This window comes from Pteropus vampyrus, unplaced genomic scaffold (genome assembly GCF_000151845.1).
Source record: "Pteropus vampyrus isolate Shadow unplaced genomic scaffold, Pvam_2.0 Scaffold140, whole genome shotgun sequence".
In the NCBI taxonomy this organism is placed as follows: domain Eukaryota; kingdom Metazoa; phylum Chordata; class Mammalia; order Chiroptera; family Pteropodidae; genus Pteropus; species Pteropus vampyrus.
This window is the reverse complement of record NW_011888921.1, coordinates 1,912,349-1,931,482: the sequence shown is the minus strand read 5'-3', so window position 1 is coordinate 1,931,482 and position 19,134 is coordinate 1,912,349. Positions and strand designations below refer to the sequence as shown.

The window sequence follows — 19,134 nt, the reverse complement described above, 5'->3', positions numbered from 1 at the left end:
TCCTCTCCTATCCCATCTTTATCTATCATCTATCTATCTATCTATCTATCTATCTATCTATCTATCTATCATCTATCTATCTATCTATCTACCTATCTATCTATCTATCATCTATCTATTATCTATCTATCATCTATCTATCATCTATCTATCTATCTATCTATCTATCTATCTATCTATCTATCTATCTATCTATCATCTATCCTTTTTTTTTTTTTTGGCCATAGGCAGGCATTCTGGCTCTGCTGTCCTTGGCTCCTGCTGTGTACTTGTCCTACAGTATCAGAGCCCTAGTCTCAGCACTGTGTTTGGCAGAGGTCGGTCGGAGACGTCCCGGGGCTGTCCAGTAGTTCCCTCTGTCTTTCTCCCCTGTTCTCCCAGCGCAGGGAGGGAAGTGGGGGCGGGGAGGTGGAGGAAGCTCTCCAGCGCCCCACCCAGGCGAGGGATCCACTCGCCTAGGACTCCCAGGGCTTCCCAGGCTCACCACCCATCTCTGCCAGTCTCTCTCTACATCACCTGGCCCCACCTTGGGAGACTAGCGTGCTTTGGCAGCCTTCCTCTGCACGCCCCCGTGAGGTACTCCCCTCCCCAGTTCCTGGGGCTGCTCCGGAGCCCTGTGCACGATTGTATACCGGCTTCTCTCCTTTGCCTAAAGGGCAGCAGAGAGTGTCTCGTTCTAGCCTTGCCTTCTGCGTGTGGTGTTCCTTTCTCTCCCTCTATTTTTCAAGACAAGGACCCAAAATCAAGGGGTGAGAGCAAAGACCGCCCATCAATTTAGCAACTTGAATTTAGATCGTTCCATCCCGAAAGGTGGTAGGCATTCCCTGGGTCAGCAAGAGTGGGAGGAAGGAGGGCGGAGGCTGCAGCTACTCCAGGGCTCGCTAGACGGGGCTTGGAGACCAACCAGGAAGCCCTAGCAGGAGAGGGACACCAGCGCTGTGCCTCACCCTCGGCGTTTCCCCCTTTCTCTTTCTCTCCCCGCCTCCCCAGGCCCGCCCCTCCCTCTCCGGAGGAACCGTCTCTCATCGGCAGTTCTCCAGGCTCTCTCTCCATTGTCTCTGCCTTTACAACAGGTTCGGGCACCAGGAAGACGCGCGGTTTCGGGGTCGCCCGAACCCTGGCTTTCTTGCGGCCGCCTCCTTTCTTTGGGGGGTGTGCGTGCCTTCGGCTGCTTTTATTCAGCTCCAGAGCTAATTTCCCAGAGGAGCAGCCTCCCGGCGAGTCCGACCCCTCCTTCTGGGCGCCCCTCCCAGCCCGAGCTGCTGCCTCGGCTCAGAGTGTGGGAATGTTGTGCACATTGGAGGGTCCAAGTTCTTCACGTGCCTGGGGGGTCCTCCCTTTTTTTTGTTAGGCAACCAAATCATACTAGTCCTACTAATTAGTAAATCCGAGGCAGCGGCCGGACAGACGAACGCTGTTTTCCCGCTTGAATCCAAGAACCTCTTCAATTTTTATTTTTATTTTTAAAGAGGGAGACGATGGACTGAGCAGATCCACACCATGGAGTCTCGGGTCTTACTGAGAACATTCTGTTTGATCTTCGGTCTCCGGGCAGGTGAGTAGCCGCAGAGCTTGGGGCAGTGGGTAAGGGATGGCCCTCGCCTCGGGGAAACCCGAGGTGGCGGGGACACCTTGCTTTTTCTCCACCCGAAGTAGATCTGGAGTGGGAAGCTTGCATAGTGGGCTAGTTAGGATTTGGATTTTTTCTGTGCTTGTCTTAGAGACGCCAGGGCAGATCACACCCCTAGTCCAGGGTCAGAGGGCCGTAGGGGAACTTTGCACCAAGAGGGGTTTAAAGTAGGTCACAGAAATGGGACTGGGTGTTCCACTATTTAAAGCTTGGCTGCTGATCTCAGGTAAGGCTCTCAGCAGTGGAGGAGGGAGTCGCCTCTCATCCTCAATATTGTTCCCAATATTGTCTTGCAGACGCGGTTCTTTGCTGCCCTGGAGGAAGAGGTGTGTATTTTGATGTAGCTTTTTCTTTCTTTCCTTCTCTCCCCACCACTCCCACCAGTTTGGGGGCTTGGTGTGGACCCCTCCCTACAGATTGACTTCTTAACAGAGTTAGAACTTGAGGAGTCCACGACCGGAGTGCGCCAGGTCCCCGGGCTGCATAATGGGACCAAAGCCTTTCTCTTCCAAGGTATGAAGAGTGTGCCGAGTCCTCAGTGCTGGTTTAGTTCAGATAACCCCGGGTGGAGTTGGCCTCACCACCCTCCTAACTTCTGTGTTGCCTCATGGATGACAGTATCTGAGCTGAGATGTGGCGGGGTCAGTGTGAAATACACACACCTTCCATCTCTTTTTAAGTGACTTGGTTTCTCTCCCGTCTCACCTCCTCCTCCTTCTTACTTTGTACTCTTGCCAGTTCTAATGGATAGTGCCTTAATTACCTTACAGAAACTCCAATGGCAGATGGTAGATTTTAGAGTCCGGGGAACAATAAATTATAACACCAACGACTCATTTGGGTAAAATTGATTTAGGTAGGAAATAGGATAGCTTAATCTTAGTTAAGACGATGCTGTCTGAAAGTTTGAGGTACAATGCTGCTCTGTTGGGAAGAATTTCTTTATGTGGGTAGCTTTCTGGAAAAATTAATATCTCTCAATAGCTTTATCTACTGTACATCACAAACACAATATGTTTAAGATAAGATTCCTCACTGAAAGATCGTGCTTCTTTCTTCTCCATCAATGACAAGAGAAAGGGAATAATATTCTCTTAACAATTATTTTGTAAATATTTCAAATAAGTGTTAATTCAAAAGCCTGTATCACCATTCATTGTATACTTAGGATTTTAAAACTTTTTTTTAAAAGTCAGTGAGCATTGGCACATATATCTACATTTTAAATTATATTTAAATGTGTTATGTAGTCAGAAGCAAATTTCAGTGCATCAAGCCTTCAACTTTGATTTACTAAAGCTTTTGAAAATTGCTTGCTTTATAGAAAGATGCTGTAATGTGAGCTTCTAAAAGGTAGCTAAACACATACAGAAAGACTAGTTTCACATACGGTGAAGTAAAGATGAAGGCAAAAGAGAAATGTAGTTTGGTTTGACATATTCGGTGCACTGACTAAAGCATCTGCTCCCCACCCCACCCAGATTTTTCTTTTGTTATTTTGGTGTTTTGGCTTCAAAAGAAGGTGAACGCGTAATTACTAAAGAATTTCATATGCAAAATAAAACCAGTTCAGCAAATCTGCCACCAAGAAATAGGCATAAAATAAAACTTGAGTGTTTCTGTAGTGGTGTTGTTGCCTGATATATCCAGTAAGTGTCACCACGGACAGTAACACCAAAGCTTAGGTTAGAGAAGGAGGAAATTGACATGTGTTGCATTTATTTAAAACAAGTTTACTATTATAAGAAATTAAAATAATTTTTTGTTTTCATTATGGTGAACTCACTAAATATTTTTACTGAGACAAATATTTATAATAATATTTACTTAAAAGTCTTTTTTAGAGGGGGGCAGGGGCTTGGATATTGAATTCTTTAAATATAATGACCAAACCTAGTAAAGAAAATAGACTAGACTGCCAGCAAAATTCAGAATAAAGTAGAAGTGTCATTAGGGTTAAACTTCTGCTTTCTTTTTCTTCTTCTTCTTTTTTGTTTTTTTATTCCTATGATTTTCAATCCCCATGAACTAGAAAGAAAGTTATTTCAGGACTGCCTATTTGTATAACTGGAAAGCTTTACAGACTTTAAAGCTCCTAATAAGCAAGTGGTGTTTAATTGCCCTTAAAATTCCCAGTGGTCCTTTAAAGAATACAAGTGTTCTTCATAAGCATCTTCTGAAGAGTGTCTGAGCTGTCACAAATAGAAACCTTTAGGACAGTATATTGTATGTTCTGATGCTAGACAGACAATTTCTAGGAAATAGTCACAAGGGATCAATATCTTTTCATGGTTAATTTTTTAAAGGAATGTTTAGTATTCATTTTTATTTAATTGTCAGTTCTTCAAGCTACCCTATATTGCAAATACGAGGCTCATGAAGCTCATGAAATATATTTTCTTTCAATTTTCCATGGTAACTAGATATTAGTGCACATTGATGAATTGGCTGTTTTGTTTCCTTGTTGGTACCAAGCCCAATATTTAGACAGTAAATGCCTAATGAATATAATATACGAGATTTGAAGATGTAAAATTTCATTTCCTACCAAATTATGAACCTAATTTCATATAGCCAATCAATCAGCAGGTATTTGTTGTCTGCTGTGTTCTCAGTAGGCATATATTACTGATATATTATGTTCTAATGACTTCGTTCATTCTAAAATTTAAATTTTGAAATTGACAACAGGTAGACCTTTGGCCTTGCATTGTAGTTACTTTGCAAAGGTCTTTCTTTGCTTTTACAATGTGGAAACTGTTGTTAAGAAGTCAGTTCTGACTCCTTTCGACTGCTTCGGTGGGGTTCCATGGATTTTAGAGCAATGAAGCTTTCAGGCTCTGAAGATTTTATGAATTTGCTTTACAGTGAGTGAATTGCGGGTGTTGCAGATCTTTAGGCATAGTGTGTAAAATGTCATAACATGAATAGTGACAAATTACAAAACCTGTGAGATGTTCTCAGATTTTATATGAACCTATCAGATAGGTTACTTTGTGTTATCAGATGTGTTCTAAATAGGTAGAACAGATTTTGAATGATTAAATTTCTGCAGTAATATAATCTTTCATCTCAGCTTTAAAATAATCTCAATATATAGCTTACCAATGATTTTTTGCATATTTAATATACTACTTCTTTTGCTTTCTTCATTCTCCTCTTTAGCAGTTTTTAAGAGGCTTGCAATTCAATACTTTTTGAAACTATAAATATTTTTTGTAAATTATTGTGAAATATGAATCTATTAATTATATTTTATTATATATGCATAATAAAAGCAAATGGAAATATATTTCAAAGTCATACCTGATTTTTATTATAACAGCAACTGTAGTGTCACTAAAATTGTGTTGTTGAAATTTGATGTATAGCTGCTTTGGAAATTGAAGTAGTAAGATGCTAAATTAGATTATCCTTTAGTAAATGTGGCTTTTAATCTGCACAAATTCTAATAATTTTCAGAAGAAAAAAGAAGTGTCAAGGTGACAATTTGGAATCTATATGAAGATCTAAATATTTCTAGCTACAATCTTACTCATAGCCACAAAAATACACTTATGTTTTTAAAACATAATAGAAGACTGAGTGCTGACAATGAAAAGAACTGTGAAAGGTTGTAAAGAGTTCTACAATCTTAAGGATTAGTGCAATTATAAATAGAATTCTATCTAGCTTCTTTAGAGTCTAAGAAATATTCTTCAAGATAATGATCCTAAAAATGTTCTTTCTTCTCTGTACATGTGAGACCAAGAATGTGAGAGTATACAGAAGCACAGTTCCAAGACCTTCTAGCAACATTAACATGCTTTTTACATCTTAGATTTTAACAATTCTTCTGGTCAGGTTTCCAAAGTAGATAGTTTCATCTGTTAGTTTAATAAAACTTTTTCTAAGGTGTGCACAGATTTTATAATGTCGTTAATACCCATAATGGAAGTTGATAAAATCAAAGCATATTTTTTCCTGAGGTGGTAATTTGAAAATAATTTTAGTAATTATTTTTAAAGACCTCTAAGATTTCAAAAGAAAAAAATGTTCACAAGTCTACTCTTATGCCATTAGTTGAAAACAGGAGTGAAATTGGGTATTTGGTGGTGGGCCATTGACTTATTAGGCAAAGGTATCTGCATTAAGGAAAATGAGGTGGCAATGAGTATTTGTCTTCAGTGTGATGGTCAGTGAACATCTTTGGCCTTAGGGACAATGCCCTAATAGAATAGAACAACACAAAGACTAAGAGATGGACTTAGAAACCATATAGACCCAAGTGGAATCTCATTAGCTGTTCTACTATGGTGAAGTTACTTAATTTCTCAGAGCTTCAGTGCCCTCAATTATAAAATTAATGTTGTTATGAGGATTAAAGGAGACATGTTCAATCACTCAAATTCTGTTGTGCAGTTGATATTCTGCTAGGTGTTAGGCATATAACAAATGAAGAAATTAGAACTTTACTTTCGTAGTGCCTTAAATATAGTCATTAAACAATTACACAGATAATTTAATCACCATTAAGATAAATGATATGAAGAAAAACTAAGGTTGTCATGGGGATCTATATTCTCGTTTAGGGAGTCACAGGATCCAGAAAACTGTCTTTGAAGAAGGGTCATTTAAGCTGATAGCTGAAGGATAAATAATACTTCTGGGTATTTATCCAAAGAAAACCAAAACAATAATTCGTAAAGATCTATACACTCCAATATTCATGGCAGCACAATTTATAATAGTCAAGATATAGAAGCAACCTAAATGCCCATCAGTAGACAATTGGGTAAAGAAGTTATGGTTCATATATACAATGGGATATTATTCAGCCATTAAAAAAATGAAATCCTACCATTTGCAACAACATGGATGGACCTAGAGGTTATTATGCTAAGTGAAATAAGTCAGACAGAGAAAGATAAATACTATATGATTTCACTTATATGTGGAATCTTAGGAACAAAAATAACAAATTAATCAAAAACAGACTCACAAATATAGAGGACAATTTGGTGGTAGAGAGAGGGACGAGAAAGTTGAGGGGATGGGGAAATGGGGCGAAGGGTTAAAGAAGTACAAATTAGTATTTGATAGGTGGTCAGGGGAATGGGAAGCACAGCATAGGGAATACAGTTAGCATTCATATATTGGCTAGGTCGAAAACAAAAGGAGAAAAGGAGCAATTAGGAGAATTGTTTTATAAACTATATAAATGTCTAACCAATGTACTGTGTACTTGAAACTAATTAATAAAAGGGTAGTCTGGAGAAGAGAAGAGGAAGAGTAACACAGGTAAAGGAAATACTATCAGCAGGGATCCTGAGCTTGGAATGAGCATGGTGCATTTGAGAAAATGGTAGAAATACAGACTAGTGGAAACATAAAAGTTGCGATATGAAATGAAGCAAATATAGCAGGGACCAGGTTACATGGTAGATCATATCAATATAGAAGAATTGAAAATTTATTATTATACAAAGGTATACTGTGGTTGGCAGAATAGGAGTCCTTCAAAATGTTTATGTCCTAATCCTGAGAACCTGAGAATTTGTTATATTATATATCAGGAAGAATTAAGGTTGCACATAGAATGAAGGCTGCTAATCAGCTGATCTTAACATAAGCAAATTATCCAGGATTATCTGAGTAAGCCCCATGTAATCACAAAGATCCTTTAAATCTGGAAGAGGGAGGTGGAAGAGTTAGTGTCAGAGTGATGCAATGAGACAATGACTAGACCTGCCACTGCTGGCCTTGAAGATAAAAGTGGGCCACAAGCTAAAGAATGTGGGCTGTCTCAAGAAGGAAATGCAAGGAAAAGGCAAGGAAATGCATTTCCCTTAGAGTATGCAGAAGGAGCACAACATTGCTGACACCTTGATTTTAGCCCAGTGAGATTCACTTTGGATTTTTGACCTCCAGAGCTATGAGATAATAAATTTGCGTTGACTTAAGTCATTAAGTTTGTTGTGATTTGTTATAGCCGCAATAGGAAACAACTACAGATTTTGATACATGGAAGTAGGAGGCTGCTGTAAGAAATACCTAAAAATGTGGAAGTGGCTTTGGAATCGGGTAGTGGACATAGGCTAGGAGAATTTTGAGGAGCATGATAGAAAAAGCCTAGATTGCCTTGAACCTGCAGAAAAGGGGATCCTTGTTATATAGTGGCAGAAAACTTAGTTGAATTATGTCTTGCAGTTATGTGGAAAGCAAAATTTATAAATAATGAACTTAGATATTTAACTGAGGTGATTTATATGCAAAGTTTTGAAGGTACAGACTGGCTTTTTCTTGATGCTTATAGTAAAATGAGAGAGAAGAGAGAGATTGAGGGAATAACTGTTAAGAAAAAGAGAACCAGAATTGATATTTGAGAAATTCTCAGCTTACCTAGATTGAAAAAGATGATAAAACTAGTAGATTCACTGTCAAGAAAGTCTTCTCTGGAGAGAAAGCCAATGGTGTGGCCGGAAAACCTTAAGCTCAGAGTATTTAGTCACATAGAGCTCTTTGGAGAAATTGAACATGTGGCTTGCAGAAGCCCGTAACAGAGATGGATTTATCTAGGAATTATTTGTGGAGGAGCCTCTTGTCTAATGAAGTAAATCTCGATGACATATGAGAGACTCCCAAGGTTCTTGAGAATATTGTACCAACAAAAACACTCCTCACTTATCCTGAAAGGGTGAGAGGATACAGTGAAAGAAGGTTGTTAGATCCCCCAAATTCTACAAGCAAGAAACAGACTGATTAAACTACTCAGCTGCAAACATGTGCCACCTGTAGTGAAAAAATAAGGTTGACTTGGAGGGCAGAACTGAGGACCAAGAAGGCAGAGCTAAGAGCCCAGAGAGTGGAGCCAAGAATCACAGAGGATTATTTCCAAACCTTAAAACCAAATGCAGTTTTCTTGACTGGATTTCACAATCGCATGGGTCTGGTGTTTAATTTTTTTAACGATCGTTTTCTCCTTTTTTGAATGGCAATGCTGATAGCTTATCCTGTGTCTATCCTACCATTGTATTTTGGGAGCAGATAACTTGTTTCTTGAATTTCACAGGTTTACAGATGAAGAGAATTATTTTTCAGGATGAATTATACCTAATTTAGATGATAAAATTATACCTAATTTAGATGATGAAATTTGGGACTTTTGAGCTTGATAAGAATTTAGACCAGATTTAAACTAGAGTGAATATATTTTACATGTGGGAGAGACGTGAATCTTTGGGGGTAGGGAGAGATTGTAATAGGCTGAATGATGGTCCTCTAATTCCACATACTAAATCCTGTAAATATACACTTGACAAAGGGGGATTAAGATTGCAGAAGAAATTAAAGTTGTTAATTAGTCAATTTTAAAATATGGAGACTATCCTTGATTATCTGGGTGGGCCCATGTAATCATAGGGTCTTTTAAACATGGAGGAGGGAGGTAGAAGAGTCAGTGTTAGTGTGATGCAATGTGAGAAAGACTTGATTGGTCATTGCTGACTTTGACATTGGAAGGTGGTCATGAGCCAAGGAGTGTGGGCAACTTCTTAGAAGCTATAAAAAGTGAGAAAACAAAATTTCCACTAGAGCCTCCAAGAGGAATACAACCTTGCCTTCACCTTGATTTTAGTCCAGTAAGATTCATTTTGGACTTCTGACCTCCAGTACTGAGATAATAATAAGTTTGTGTTGATGTAGTCATTAAGTTTATGGTGATTTTTTATAACAATAATAGGAAAGTAATATATATATATGTATACATATACATATATATATATATGTTAAATAGTAACATTCATTTGTTGTGAAGAGGTAGAAGGGAAAGAATTAGAAGGCATGAAATTTTGGAAGTAGAATAGATAGCACTTAGTCTTCTCTTTGGCACCCAGTGAATGTGGTAGTCATAATTATAAACTGGCAAGCATAACTAGAAGACTCCTATCACAAGTGACAGGGATCTCTGTGGGATACCAAGTAGGTTTGATTTGGGAGGAGCTGGAGCAATCTTGATGGTCTCTGGCAAACGGATGACTTGAATGTCATGGCTGAGGTGCATCCTGGTTAACAGCTAAAGTGAAGGGCCTCTGCCTTTCTTTGGCTTTATTCCCTGCTCCCTCTCCCCAGTTCGTTCTTCTCATCCTGGCCCCAGACCCCATTCTTGCAGACACCTATCTTCTTTCCCATTCTTGTTATTATTTGTCCATAATTTAATACTGCTAACTGAAAACTTAAGTATTAGACATTAAAGCATTATGATGTGATATCTTCTATTGATTTTATTTCAATACAATTTATCAAATATTTATTGCACTACTTTTATGTATAAGAATGGGACACACAATATAGTGGAGGAAGGAAAATGTCTACAGAAATTATTATAGGAGGTAAAACAGGAACCAAAATTTAATTGTAAAAAGTTAAAAAAGTAAAGCTAGAAACTATGAAAATTATATATCCTAGTCTATATATGAAAAAATCAAGGTAATCATTTAATGATGAGCTAATTGTAAGAATAAATAGAATAAAATCAAGTTTTGGATATTTTTATTTGTTTTGTTTGTTTGCTTCTGCAAAAATATCTGAGAACTCTTAATACTTCAATGTGAAATGTTTCTGTTTTGAAATATTTCAAAATTTTATTTTTCATTTAAAAAATTTATCTATGTCAGATCTTCATAAGTTAGTGTCTGTGTGTCATTTGAGAAATTCTCACACCTTGTTTTTATTGACTTCATGAAAATGTTCATCTTTTGGTAGGTTTCAGTTTAGAATTGAAATTGAAGAAATAGATGCTAGTCTCTGTGGAAACTCATTTTATAAACAAAATTTATTAGTGGATTTTTTATGGTGACTTTTGCTTTAGTTATAAACTCATAATTGTTGAAATTTAGATATTGACCACTGCAATTAAAAAGAATTAGAGGTAGAGCTGATGGGGGGAAAAAGTTGAGTATGACTCTTCCCTTTCCTATTTGGCCAGCTGCCAGGAACTGGGTATGTGGAAAATAGTCTCTGAGTTTATGACACATCTGCTGAGTCTTCATTCTGGAGAAGGTATGGGAACCCTGGCAACTCTGCGTCTCTCCTTACAAAGAGAAGATTTAGAAGAGGATAGCAAATCACTGCCCTGAAAGGTCATACTCTACTGCTCTAGACAAAGAGAAAAAAATGATGGAGGTAATTCTAAGTTCACACTGATGTGCAGTAGTAGTTAGGAGAATGGGCTTCATAAAGAGACATATTAGGTTCAAATCTTCATCCTTTGTTCACTAGTTGTGTGAATTTGATCTTGTTATTTATCACTGCTTCAGCTGAGATAATAACAGTACTACTCCTTAGGGCTGATGTGTAGATTACATGAATAAAACTGTGCCTAATATTTACTAAACGTTTTTTAAATTAAAATTGTTGGGTTGACATTGATTTATAAAATCAAATAAATTTCAAGTGTACCATTCAACAGTATGCCATATGTATATTGCATTATGTATTCACCACCCAAAGTTAAATTTCCTTCCATCACCAAATATTTGACCCCTTTTACCCCTATCTACTTTCCTCCTTTTCCCCTTGCCTCTGATAACCACTAACCCACTGTTCGTGCTGTTCGTGTCCATGAGTCTCTGTTTGTTTGTCATGTTTGTTTGTTGCTTTTAGTTTTATATCCCACATGAGTGAAATCGTATGGTTCTCAACTTTTTCTGTCTGACTTATTTTGCTTAGCATGATTAAGATCCATCCATGTTGTTGCACATGGCAGTATTTCATCTTTTCTTATGGCTGAATAATATTCCATTGTATATATGTACCGCATCTTCTTTATTCAGTCTGTTGTAGGACACTTCGGTTGTTTCCATGTCCTGGCTACCGTAAATAAAGCTGCTATGAACATTGGAGTGCATATGTCTTTGTGGATAAATATTTTCAAGTTTTTTGGGTAAATATTCAGAAGAGGGATTGCTAGGTCACATGATAATTCTATTTTTAGTTTTGCGAAGAACTTCCACACTGTTTTCCATAGTAGCTGTATCATTTTACATTCCCACCAGCAATGTAGAGGGTTCCTTTTCCCCCACAACCTCTCCAACATTACTAAACATTTAATACATGTTAAATAATTGTTTTTATTTTGGAATTCTCTTAGCACTAGGTCATGCTGCCTTGGATTTTTTTAGAGGCTTCCAGATAGAAATGCTGGATTTTGTGGAGAGGCTAAGTTAAGGGAACTTTTGTGTGATGACAAGAGGACAGGCAAAAGTATTGGAATAGGGGAGAAACTGGCCCTGAAGCATCTTTTATTCTACTTTTACTACTTTGGCTTTACTGGAGATATGTGGATTTGGGTAAAGAGGGATGAGCATGAATGGCAAATTCAGAGGAAGGAGTGTTATCTGCTCTTGTGTTAGCACTGTTTCAGAAGTGTGTGTATAGTGGGGAGCACAGAGAAAATGAACACAAGAAATTCAGTGTATAGCTCCTCTGTAGTCACCCCAACACATTACTTTTCCATCATGTTAAACATTTAGCTTACGTTTTCAGTATATGTTATGGAAAGAAGTTTTAGAAGTTCTGAGAAACAAACAACACAGTTGTTTTGCCTGGCTCTATCTGGATAATCTTGGAATTCCTTGCCAAGGTTCCAATTTGGTCTGTTGGTGAGAGCTGGTGGTGGAAGATAAGATATTGGGGAACCTTTAATGGTGGTTTAGGGGCCAGTGTAATGTTGATAGAACTGTTGGACTGGTCCTGTGGACCTTTTGTGAGTTGAGCTGTTACATTTTTGGCTTCTCATCTTGAATATCTTGATGGCATTATTGTTTATTTCTGTAGTCCAATGTCCCTCTGCCAATTTTGATTCCAGTGGTACCCGGGACTCTGATCTTTAAGTGATTTACTGGCTTGTCTTCCTATTGAGACTGTAAGTTCCCTAGAGGCAGGATCATGCCCTGTATCTCTCCTGATCACCAACAACTCTGTGCCAGTTCCCTCCTCTGGGTTGTTCTTTCTGGTTCTTTTTTTCTGATGATATTTTACATGTCATTCAGGACTCGACTAAGCTGTCACTTTGACTAAAAATCTTTCTTTTGGTGGAATTTTTGTTCCTTTCTCTGTACTCTCTTAGCATCTTCTATTATAAAACAACCATCTTAATGTATTATACCTATTTTTTTAAATATAAAAACTCTACCACTTTTCTTTTTCTTTCTGTTACTTCTCTGGTCTAAGCCATCACCATCTTTCATCTGGATTACTGAAATAGCCTCCTAAGTGGTCTTCTTGCTTACATTCTTGCTTTCCTGCAGTCTATTTTCAACATAGTTGCCAGAATCCTTTTAAAATATAATATTTTGAGTTACTGCTTTGTCCCAAACTTTCAGTGGTTCCCCATTTCACTCAAAAGTTATCATGACTTACAAAGGCCTATGTGAACACTCCCAAGCCCATCCCATTACTTTTCTGGTCTGATCTTCCCTTCTCTCTCATGTTTATTTTGCTTTAAGTCCACTGGCCTCTTTGCTATTCCTCAAACAGATCAGATACTTTCCTTACTCAGGGCCTTTGCACTGACTCTTTACTCTTCTTGGAATGCTCCGCACCCAGATATCTGCATGTTTTCCTCCTTCCTTTAAAAGTTTTCTCAAATATCAGTATTTTAATGAGGCCTACTCTGATCACTGAGCAAAATTTCAACTTATCTTCCACTTCACAAGTATTCTTGATACCCTTTATTTTGATCTGTTAGTTTCTATAACATTTATCACCTAACATGCTCTATAATTCACTTTTTTATTATTTGAATTGTTTATTATTTGTCTCCCCTGCTAGAAAGTACGCTCCATAAACGGCAGGGATTTTTGAATGTTTAATTCACTGATATGTAACCCAAGTGTCTAGCAGATAGTAAGAACTCCATGAATATTTGTCAAATGAATATACTAGTCTTGCTGCTAGTTTGTGACTTCCTCATGGTTTTGGGCTCTGCCTTGTTCCTTCTTGTAGCCTCCTATCATGGTGGTACACATAATGTGCTCAATAAACCATCAGCGGGTGAATGTCTATGGCACTGAATTGAGTTCATTTATTCATGGCAAATCTGGTTTTATTTTGGTGATATTATTAACGATTTATATCTGTGTAAATTTAAAAAAGGGAGAAGAGCTCTTCTTCTAAATCAAAACACCTACTTTCTTCTCTAGTCATAAGGTAAGAGCATTCAGAAGTGTGGGGAAAAAGGTAGTTCTGTTTAACTTAGTGCTTTGAATTATTCGAAGAGGGCTCTTCTTCATCCCAAGATAAAATATGCCACAGAGGAAATAGCACATTGAAAAACCAGACATCCTGAATGCTTCTCAACAATGAGAATTTAAAATTTTAGTTTGAAGTGTTATGAATTTCACCATTTAGCAGAGCTAATGAAACTCATATGTAAGTACTGAGAAACATTTCAAGGGCAAATAAGGATTAACTTGTATTACTTATACTGTGGTACTTCTCTGCTATTGCAAATAAACCAAAGAAGCTTGGGTAGACAGCAACCAGGGAGTTGAAAGTTTTGGAAACCATGTTAGATAAGGCATGGTTAATGGAGCTTGGAATTTTTAGCCTGAGAAAGACAGTGGAGATGCGACCTTTTTTTTTTTTTTTTTAAGATATTAAAGGGCAGTCATGTAAAGGAGAACTTAGACTTACTTTGCGGTGTTCTAGAGTAGCGTTTCCCAAATGTCAGCCTGCTGATCAGTGATTTATTGACTACCTTATTAAAAAGTCTCCCTGCCCCTCTTAAACTAAGTAAATCGGAATCTCTGAGGGTGAATTCTAGGAATCTATATTTTGAAAAAGTTTCCTGCAATTTTGATGTTCGACTAAGTTTGTGAATTGTTTTCTAGAAGTCAGCTGTTTAAAATAGTAGCTACTAGCAATGTGTGGCTACTACATACTTGAAATATGCATAGTACAAATTGAGATGCGCTGTAAGTATAAAAATATATATGGAGTTTTGAAAACAGTATAAACAGAATGTAAAAATCTCAATATTTTTGTTGATTATATGCTGAAATAATATTTTGGATATATTTAGTCAAATACATATACTATTAAAATTCAAATCACCTTTTTCTTTTACTTTTTAAATGTGGCTAGTAGAAACTTTGAATTACTTATGTGACTCACATTTGTGGCTTTCATACTTCTACTGGGTAGCACTGTTATAGAGGGCAAAACAGGATTTATAAAGGAAATTAGGAAGAGGCAAATTTTGAGTCAGTGTAAGAAAAACATTTTTAATAAATAAAGTTTCTAAAAATTAAGTGGCTTACTTTAAAGAATATCTATACTGTGTCAGTCCATCCATCCATCCATCCATCCATCCATCCATCCATCCATCCATCCATCCATCCATCGATTCATTCAATAAACATGCTTCTAATAATAGTCAAATAGATATTAAATGACTGTATTTCAGGGAAAATACTTCAATGGGGTGGAGGTGGGGATTAGATTTAATGATTTCTGAGGTCACTTTAGTTCCAACTGTAAATTATTATTTTTTCTTTTAATTAATTTTTCTTTTTATTATAACCTCTGATATCTATTATTAAAAGAAAAAAATTTCTTTTTATTATAACCTCTGATATCTATGCTCTAGATATCAGAGGTTATAATAAAAAGAAAAATTTTTTTCTTTTTATCTGACATTCCTTAATTACCTTCAAAACAGTTTTTTTTAAAAAAATGCATCTTGGATTGTTTTAGCATTCTGAAGTTTGCTATTGAGAAATATCCTATCATTTACTACTGTGCTATGCATTGTGTATCTGTTTTATAAATACTTATTCTTAATGGTAGTGATCTACTTTATTTCTTCTGTACACTGCTGTTTCAGTGTTTAATCTATTTTTCTTGTCTATTTAAGTGGAGAATCCCCTAGGCGAGCACTATGTTTAATTCTATGTTCTTATAGTCTCACACATTGTAGTGATGGACCATTAAATGTCCCAGAAAAAGTGCCAAACAGATCAAGTATTTCAGAGTGGAACATAACCTATATTTTTAGAGTTTATTTAAATTTCCAGCAGTAATTGGTAGCCAAACACCCTAACTATGAATTGTTCTTGTTGACATATACTTGTAACTGAGCAGACTTCTTCTTGGAGACTGACAGATTATTAAAAAGAAAATAAAAATGGCTTATAAAAATGGTTGCTCTATTCTACCAATGAAATGTAGTGCTCCTGGTAACTGAATGTGGAATCTGGATGTTTCCTGAGAGCCTGTTGACTTTGTTGGAGGAGAACATGTTTGCTGTTCACTGATACCCTTTGATGTATTCTTACTACATTTTATCAAATTGATAATTACAGTTGATCCTTGAACAACACAGGGGTTTAGAAGCCCTGACACTATGCTGTTGAAAATGTGTGTTTACTTTTGATTCCCCCAAAACTTCGGTCTTCCCTTTTCCCTTGGTATTTACAGAGTGTTGTTTCCAAGACTCTGGTGAGTACCAAAATTTAGGGACTCTTGAGTCCCTTATCTAAAATGGTGTAGGGCAATGCACACAGTTGGCCCTCCACATCCATGGAGTCCTAACCTAGGATCTGAAAACCTCATAACTGTATATTTATTGAGAAAAAAATCTGTGTGTAAATGGACCTATGTAGTTCAAACCTATCTTGTTCAAGGGTCAACTGTATGCTATAAATATAGATTTATTTAAAGTGTATGAGTACTCTAGAGAAGCAGCTTATTTTATATTATCATTCATATAGTCTTCTGAGACTGATTTTCAAAAGTTTTGTTGATATGTAATTGTTAGTGTTATTGCTTTTGTTAATACTTTCTATCCCCTGATGATCAGAGTGAATTTATATAGGATACTTAATAGATAATTTAATTCCAGCACCTTAGAAAACCTCTGTGACTCTAGGCTTTATGTTTTTTCCTTTTCAAATGAAAACAGAGGGATTTTTCACTACAGGAGAAGCATCATACTCCAAATAAAAGGGAGAAATGTTTTAAAATGTCTCAAAGGAGGGACTTTTGAATCCGTATTTGAGTCCACAGAATCCAAACTTGGTCTTGTCTAGGATTTTAGTTCACTTAATGTTTTATTATTCAGAAAGAAAACTCATGGAAATTGGTAAATTTCTTTAACTTAATTCAAATTCCTTTAACTTAAAATTCAAGGGTCAGAATTTGGAACCCATTTTAATTGGACTTTTAATATTTCTAACTCAATTCTGGTTTGCCTTTACCATATTCCTTACCAAATTCTTCCTGAAGTTTATTACTAATTTCTATGATAAAAAATAATCCTGAAGAGATAGGATGTTGTTTTAAGTTATACTTTTTTTTATAAGATTATCATGTTATGGGTTAAAATTAAGAATTATTTGAAGTTGAAATGAATTGAATAGAAGAACTTGAATTGGAGTATGAAGTTGCAGTACGGAATTTGCAAGAAATGAGGCCTATAAATGGAGAGAAAAGAACACAGAATGGATGTGTATTTATTGCCATTATTCACCTTGAAGATACTAGGACTCTGATGCAGAGGTCAATTTTTAAAAAGTCGCTACAAAAATTTCATTATCCTTATCATAGATGCCTCTCTACAACAAAGCATCTCATAGTACATTTTCATCCCTTTGCTGCTGTGGGTTCAATTTTTAATAAATGGGTTGCATTTCCAGTGAAAATAGTGTAATTTAAATTGTACTTTGATAACATACTTCCAAATTAGAACATGTTTCAGAGACTAATGGAAAAAAATGAGTGTTCACTCTGTGAATCATTGGCCAGGCAGGAAACTGTCGAGTGGGGAGAACCCACCTATTTAATGGATGATTACTTTTTGTTATTTTGGTTGCCAAATTAATAAAATCAGAGGACGAAGTTGGGAAAAAAGCCAGTTAGGCTGTGGAAACTTGCACGCTCAGTCTTGTTTCTCAGACTTTCCGGAATTGATGTTAATTGCACAGGCAGTGGATAAGGAAAGGTGGGTTTTTAAGTAAACACTGTCATAGCTGCCTCATGAAGAAACTAGAGGGAATGTTTAAACTGTAGTCATCTGTATGTGACAAAGCTTTTCTCTCACGGGAAGAACACAGAATAGAGGTGCAAATACGGAACTACTTCACTTTAGACTTTCTGAAGTCTAAAGCATGTGACAAATATGTGACAAATATGTACTACTGGGAGATATTGGAGAATTCATTTTCTTTCTGCACTATCTTAATAGAAGAAGTAGATAAGGAAAGTATAACTTGTTAAATATTTTTTCAACAGTGTGTAAGGAAATTTCCAAATCATTAAATTGAGATGAAGAATTTCAGGTAAAAAGCTCTCCATTCAAAGAAAAAAAGTAAATCAAAGGCTCTGTTGATATTGATGACTGTTAGAGAGTGAATGCATTTATATTTATATAAATTAAATAGAGAGGACTCATTGTAAAACAAATCTGTAAAAATATGAGCAAAGACAATAGGAAGTATAAAACAAATGTTCTAAGTTCTGGCTTCAGAGAGGCTTCTTTTTAATTAGAGAAAATAGAATGGAATGTACTTACAAACAAAAGATGAATGTTTTTCAAGGGCAAAATCTGTCCTTGTGGCATTGTAGATATTGAGGAAGAACAAGATATGGCATAAGATGCCATGAAACAGATTCAGCTGTCAGAATGTGATGCATGAAAAGACCTGGGTACGGCTGGCTCTGGAAGTGGGTCTTGCTGGTGCAGATTGCTGCCAATATTTGAAACTGAAATAGGCCATTTTGCACATGGTGCATCATCCCTCTATAGGTTTATAATAAATGTTATTCAGCCACTATCCCCTCCTCCAGATAGACCCATTAAGCCTTTTTGCATTTTGATTTTGAAAGCACTCTCATCTTTAAAGCTATAGTTTAAATCTATCTATAGCTCTAGCTGTAAATAAACAAATTACTGGTAAAAAGTGAAAATGACAGCAAAGTCATAAGCAAGATGCTAAAAAAGATTGAAACAAGGTAATACTTCATTTATATTATTCTGTTTAGTATTACTATGTACTAATAGTGGCTGGTTATCTTTTATACATCCATATCTTGTATGGATGTGCAATCATAAGCAAAGAGTATTTTGACTTGTCTGAAGTTTTAGTCCTTTTAATGTTTCATTTTTATTCTGAAAGAAAATGCATAGAAATAACTTTCCCAAAATTCTTACCAAGTTCTTCCTGAAGTTTGCCATTAATATTTATTTATGAATGTAAATTCTTTACTCCTCTTGTTTTATATGGTGGTAGGTGAGTGGGCAAGATTGGAAGACTAACCGAATCAGATATTGTTTGCCAATCAAATATTGTTTACCATTTCCAGGACAGTAGTGTGCTAACCAGATGGATTCAGGTATTTCTATTATAAACAATAAGTGTTTAGGGTTCTCTTGGTGATTCTTTGAACAAAAAAAGAACTATTGAGGAAGGACTCGATCAATAGCATTCTAGCCTAATTTCATTCATGATTATATAAATATGTAC

The 19,134-nt window shown here is 36.4% G+C and overlaps 1 protein-coding gene across 3 annotated transcripts in view; it reads left to right on the top strand.

Moving 5' to 3' along the window:
* Positions 1–898: 898 nt before the first annotated feature.
* The window catches only part of NELL2 (neural EGFL like 2), a 298,065-nt gene continuing 279,829 nt past the window's right edge, over positions 899–19,134 (top strand). The window contains exons 1-4 of one of the 3 annotated variants that reach the window (XM_011368180.1): positions 1,052–1,073; positions 1,470–1,555; positions 1,724–1,856; positions 2,015–2,143. In XM_011368180.1, coding sequence (XP_011366482.1) covers positions 1,811–1,856; positions 2,015–2,143 — 175 coding nt within the window. In that variant the 5' untranslated portion in view covers positions 1,052–1,073; positions 1,470–1,555; positions 1,724–1,810. Of the gene's footprint in view, positions 1,074–1,469; positions 1,556–1,701; positions 1,857–2,014; positions 2,144–19,134 lie in introns of those variants that run through there. The other 2 variants (XM_011368178.1, XM_011368179.1) reach the window with 2 other exon arrangements.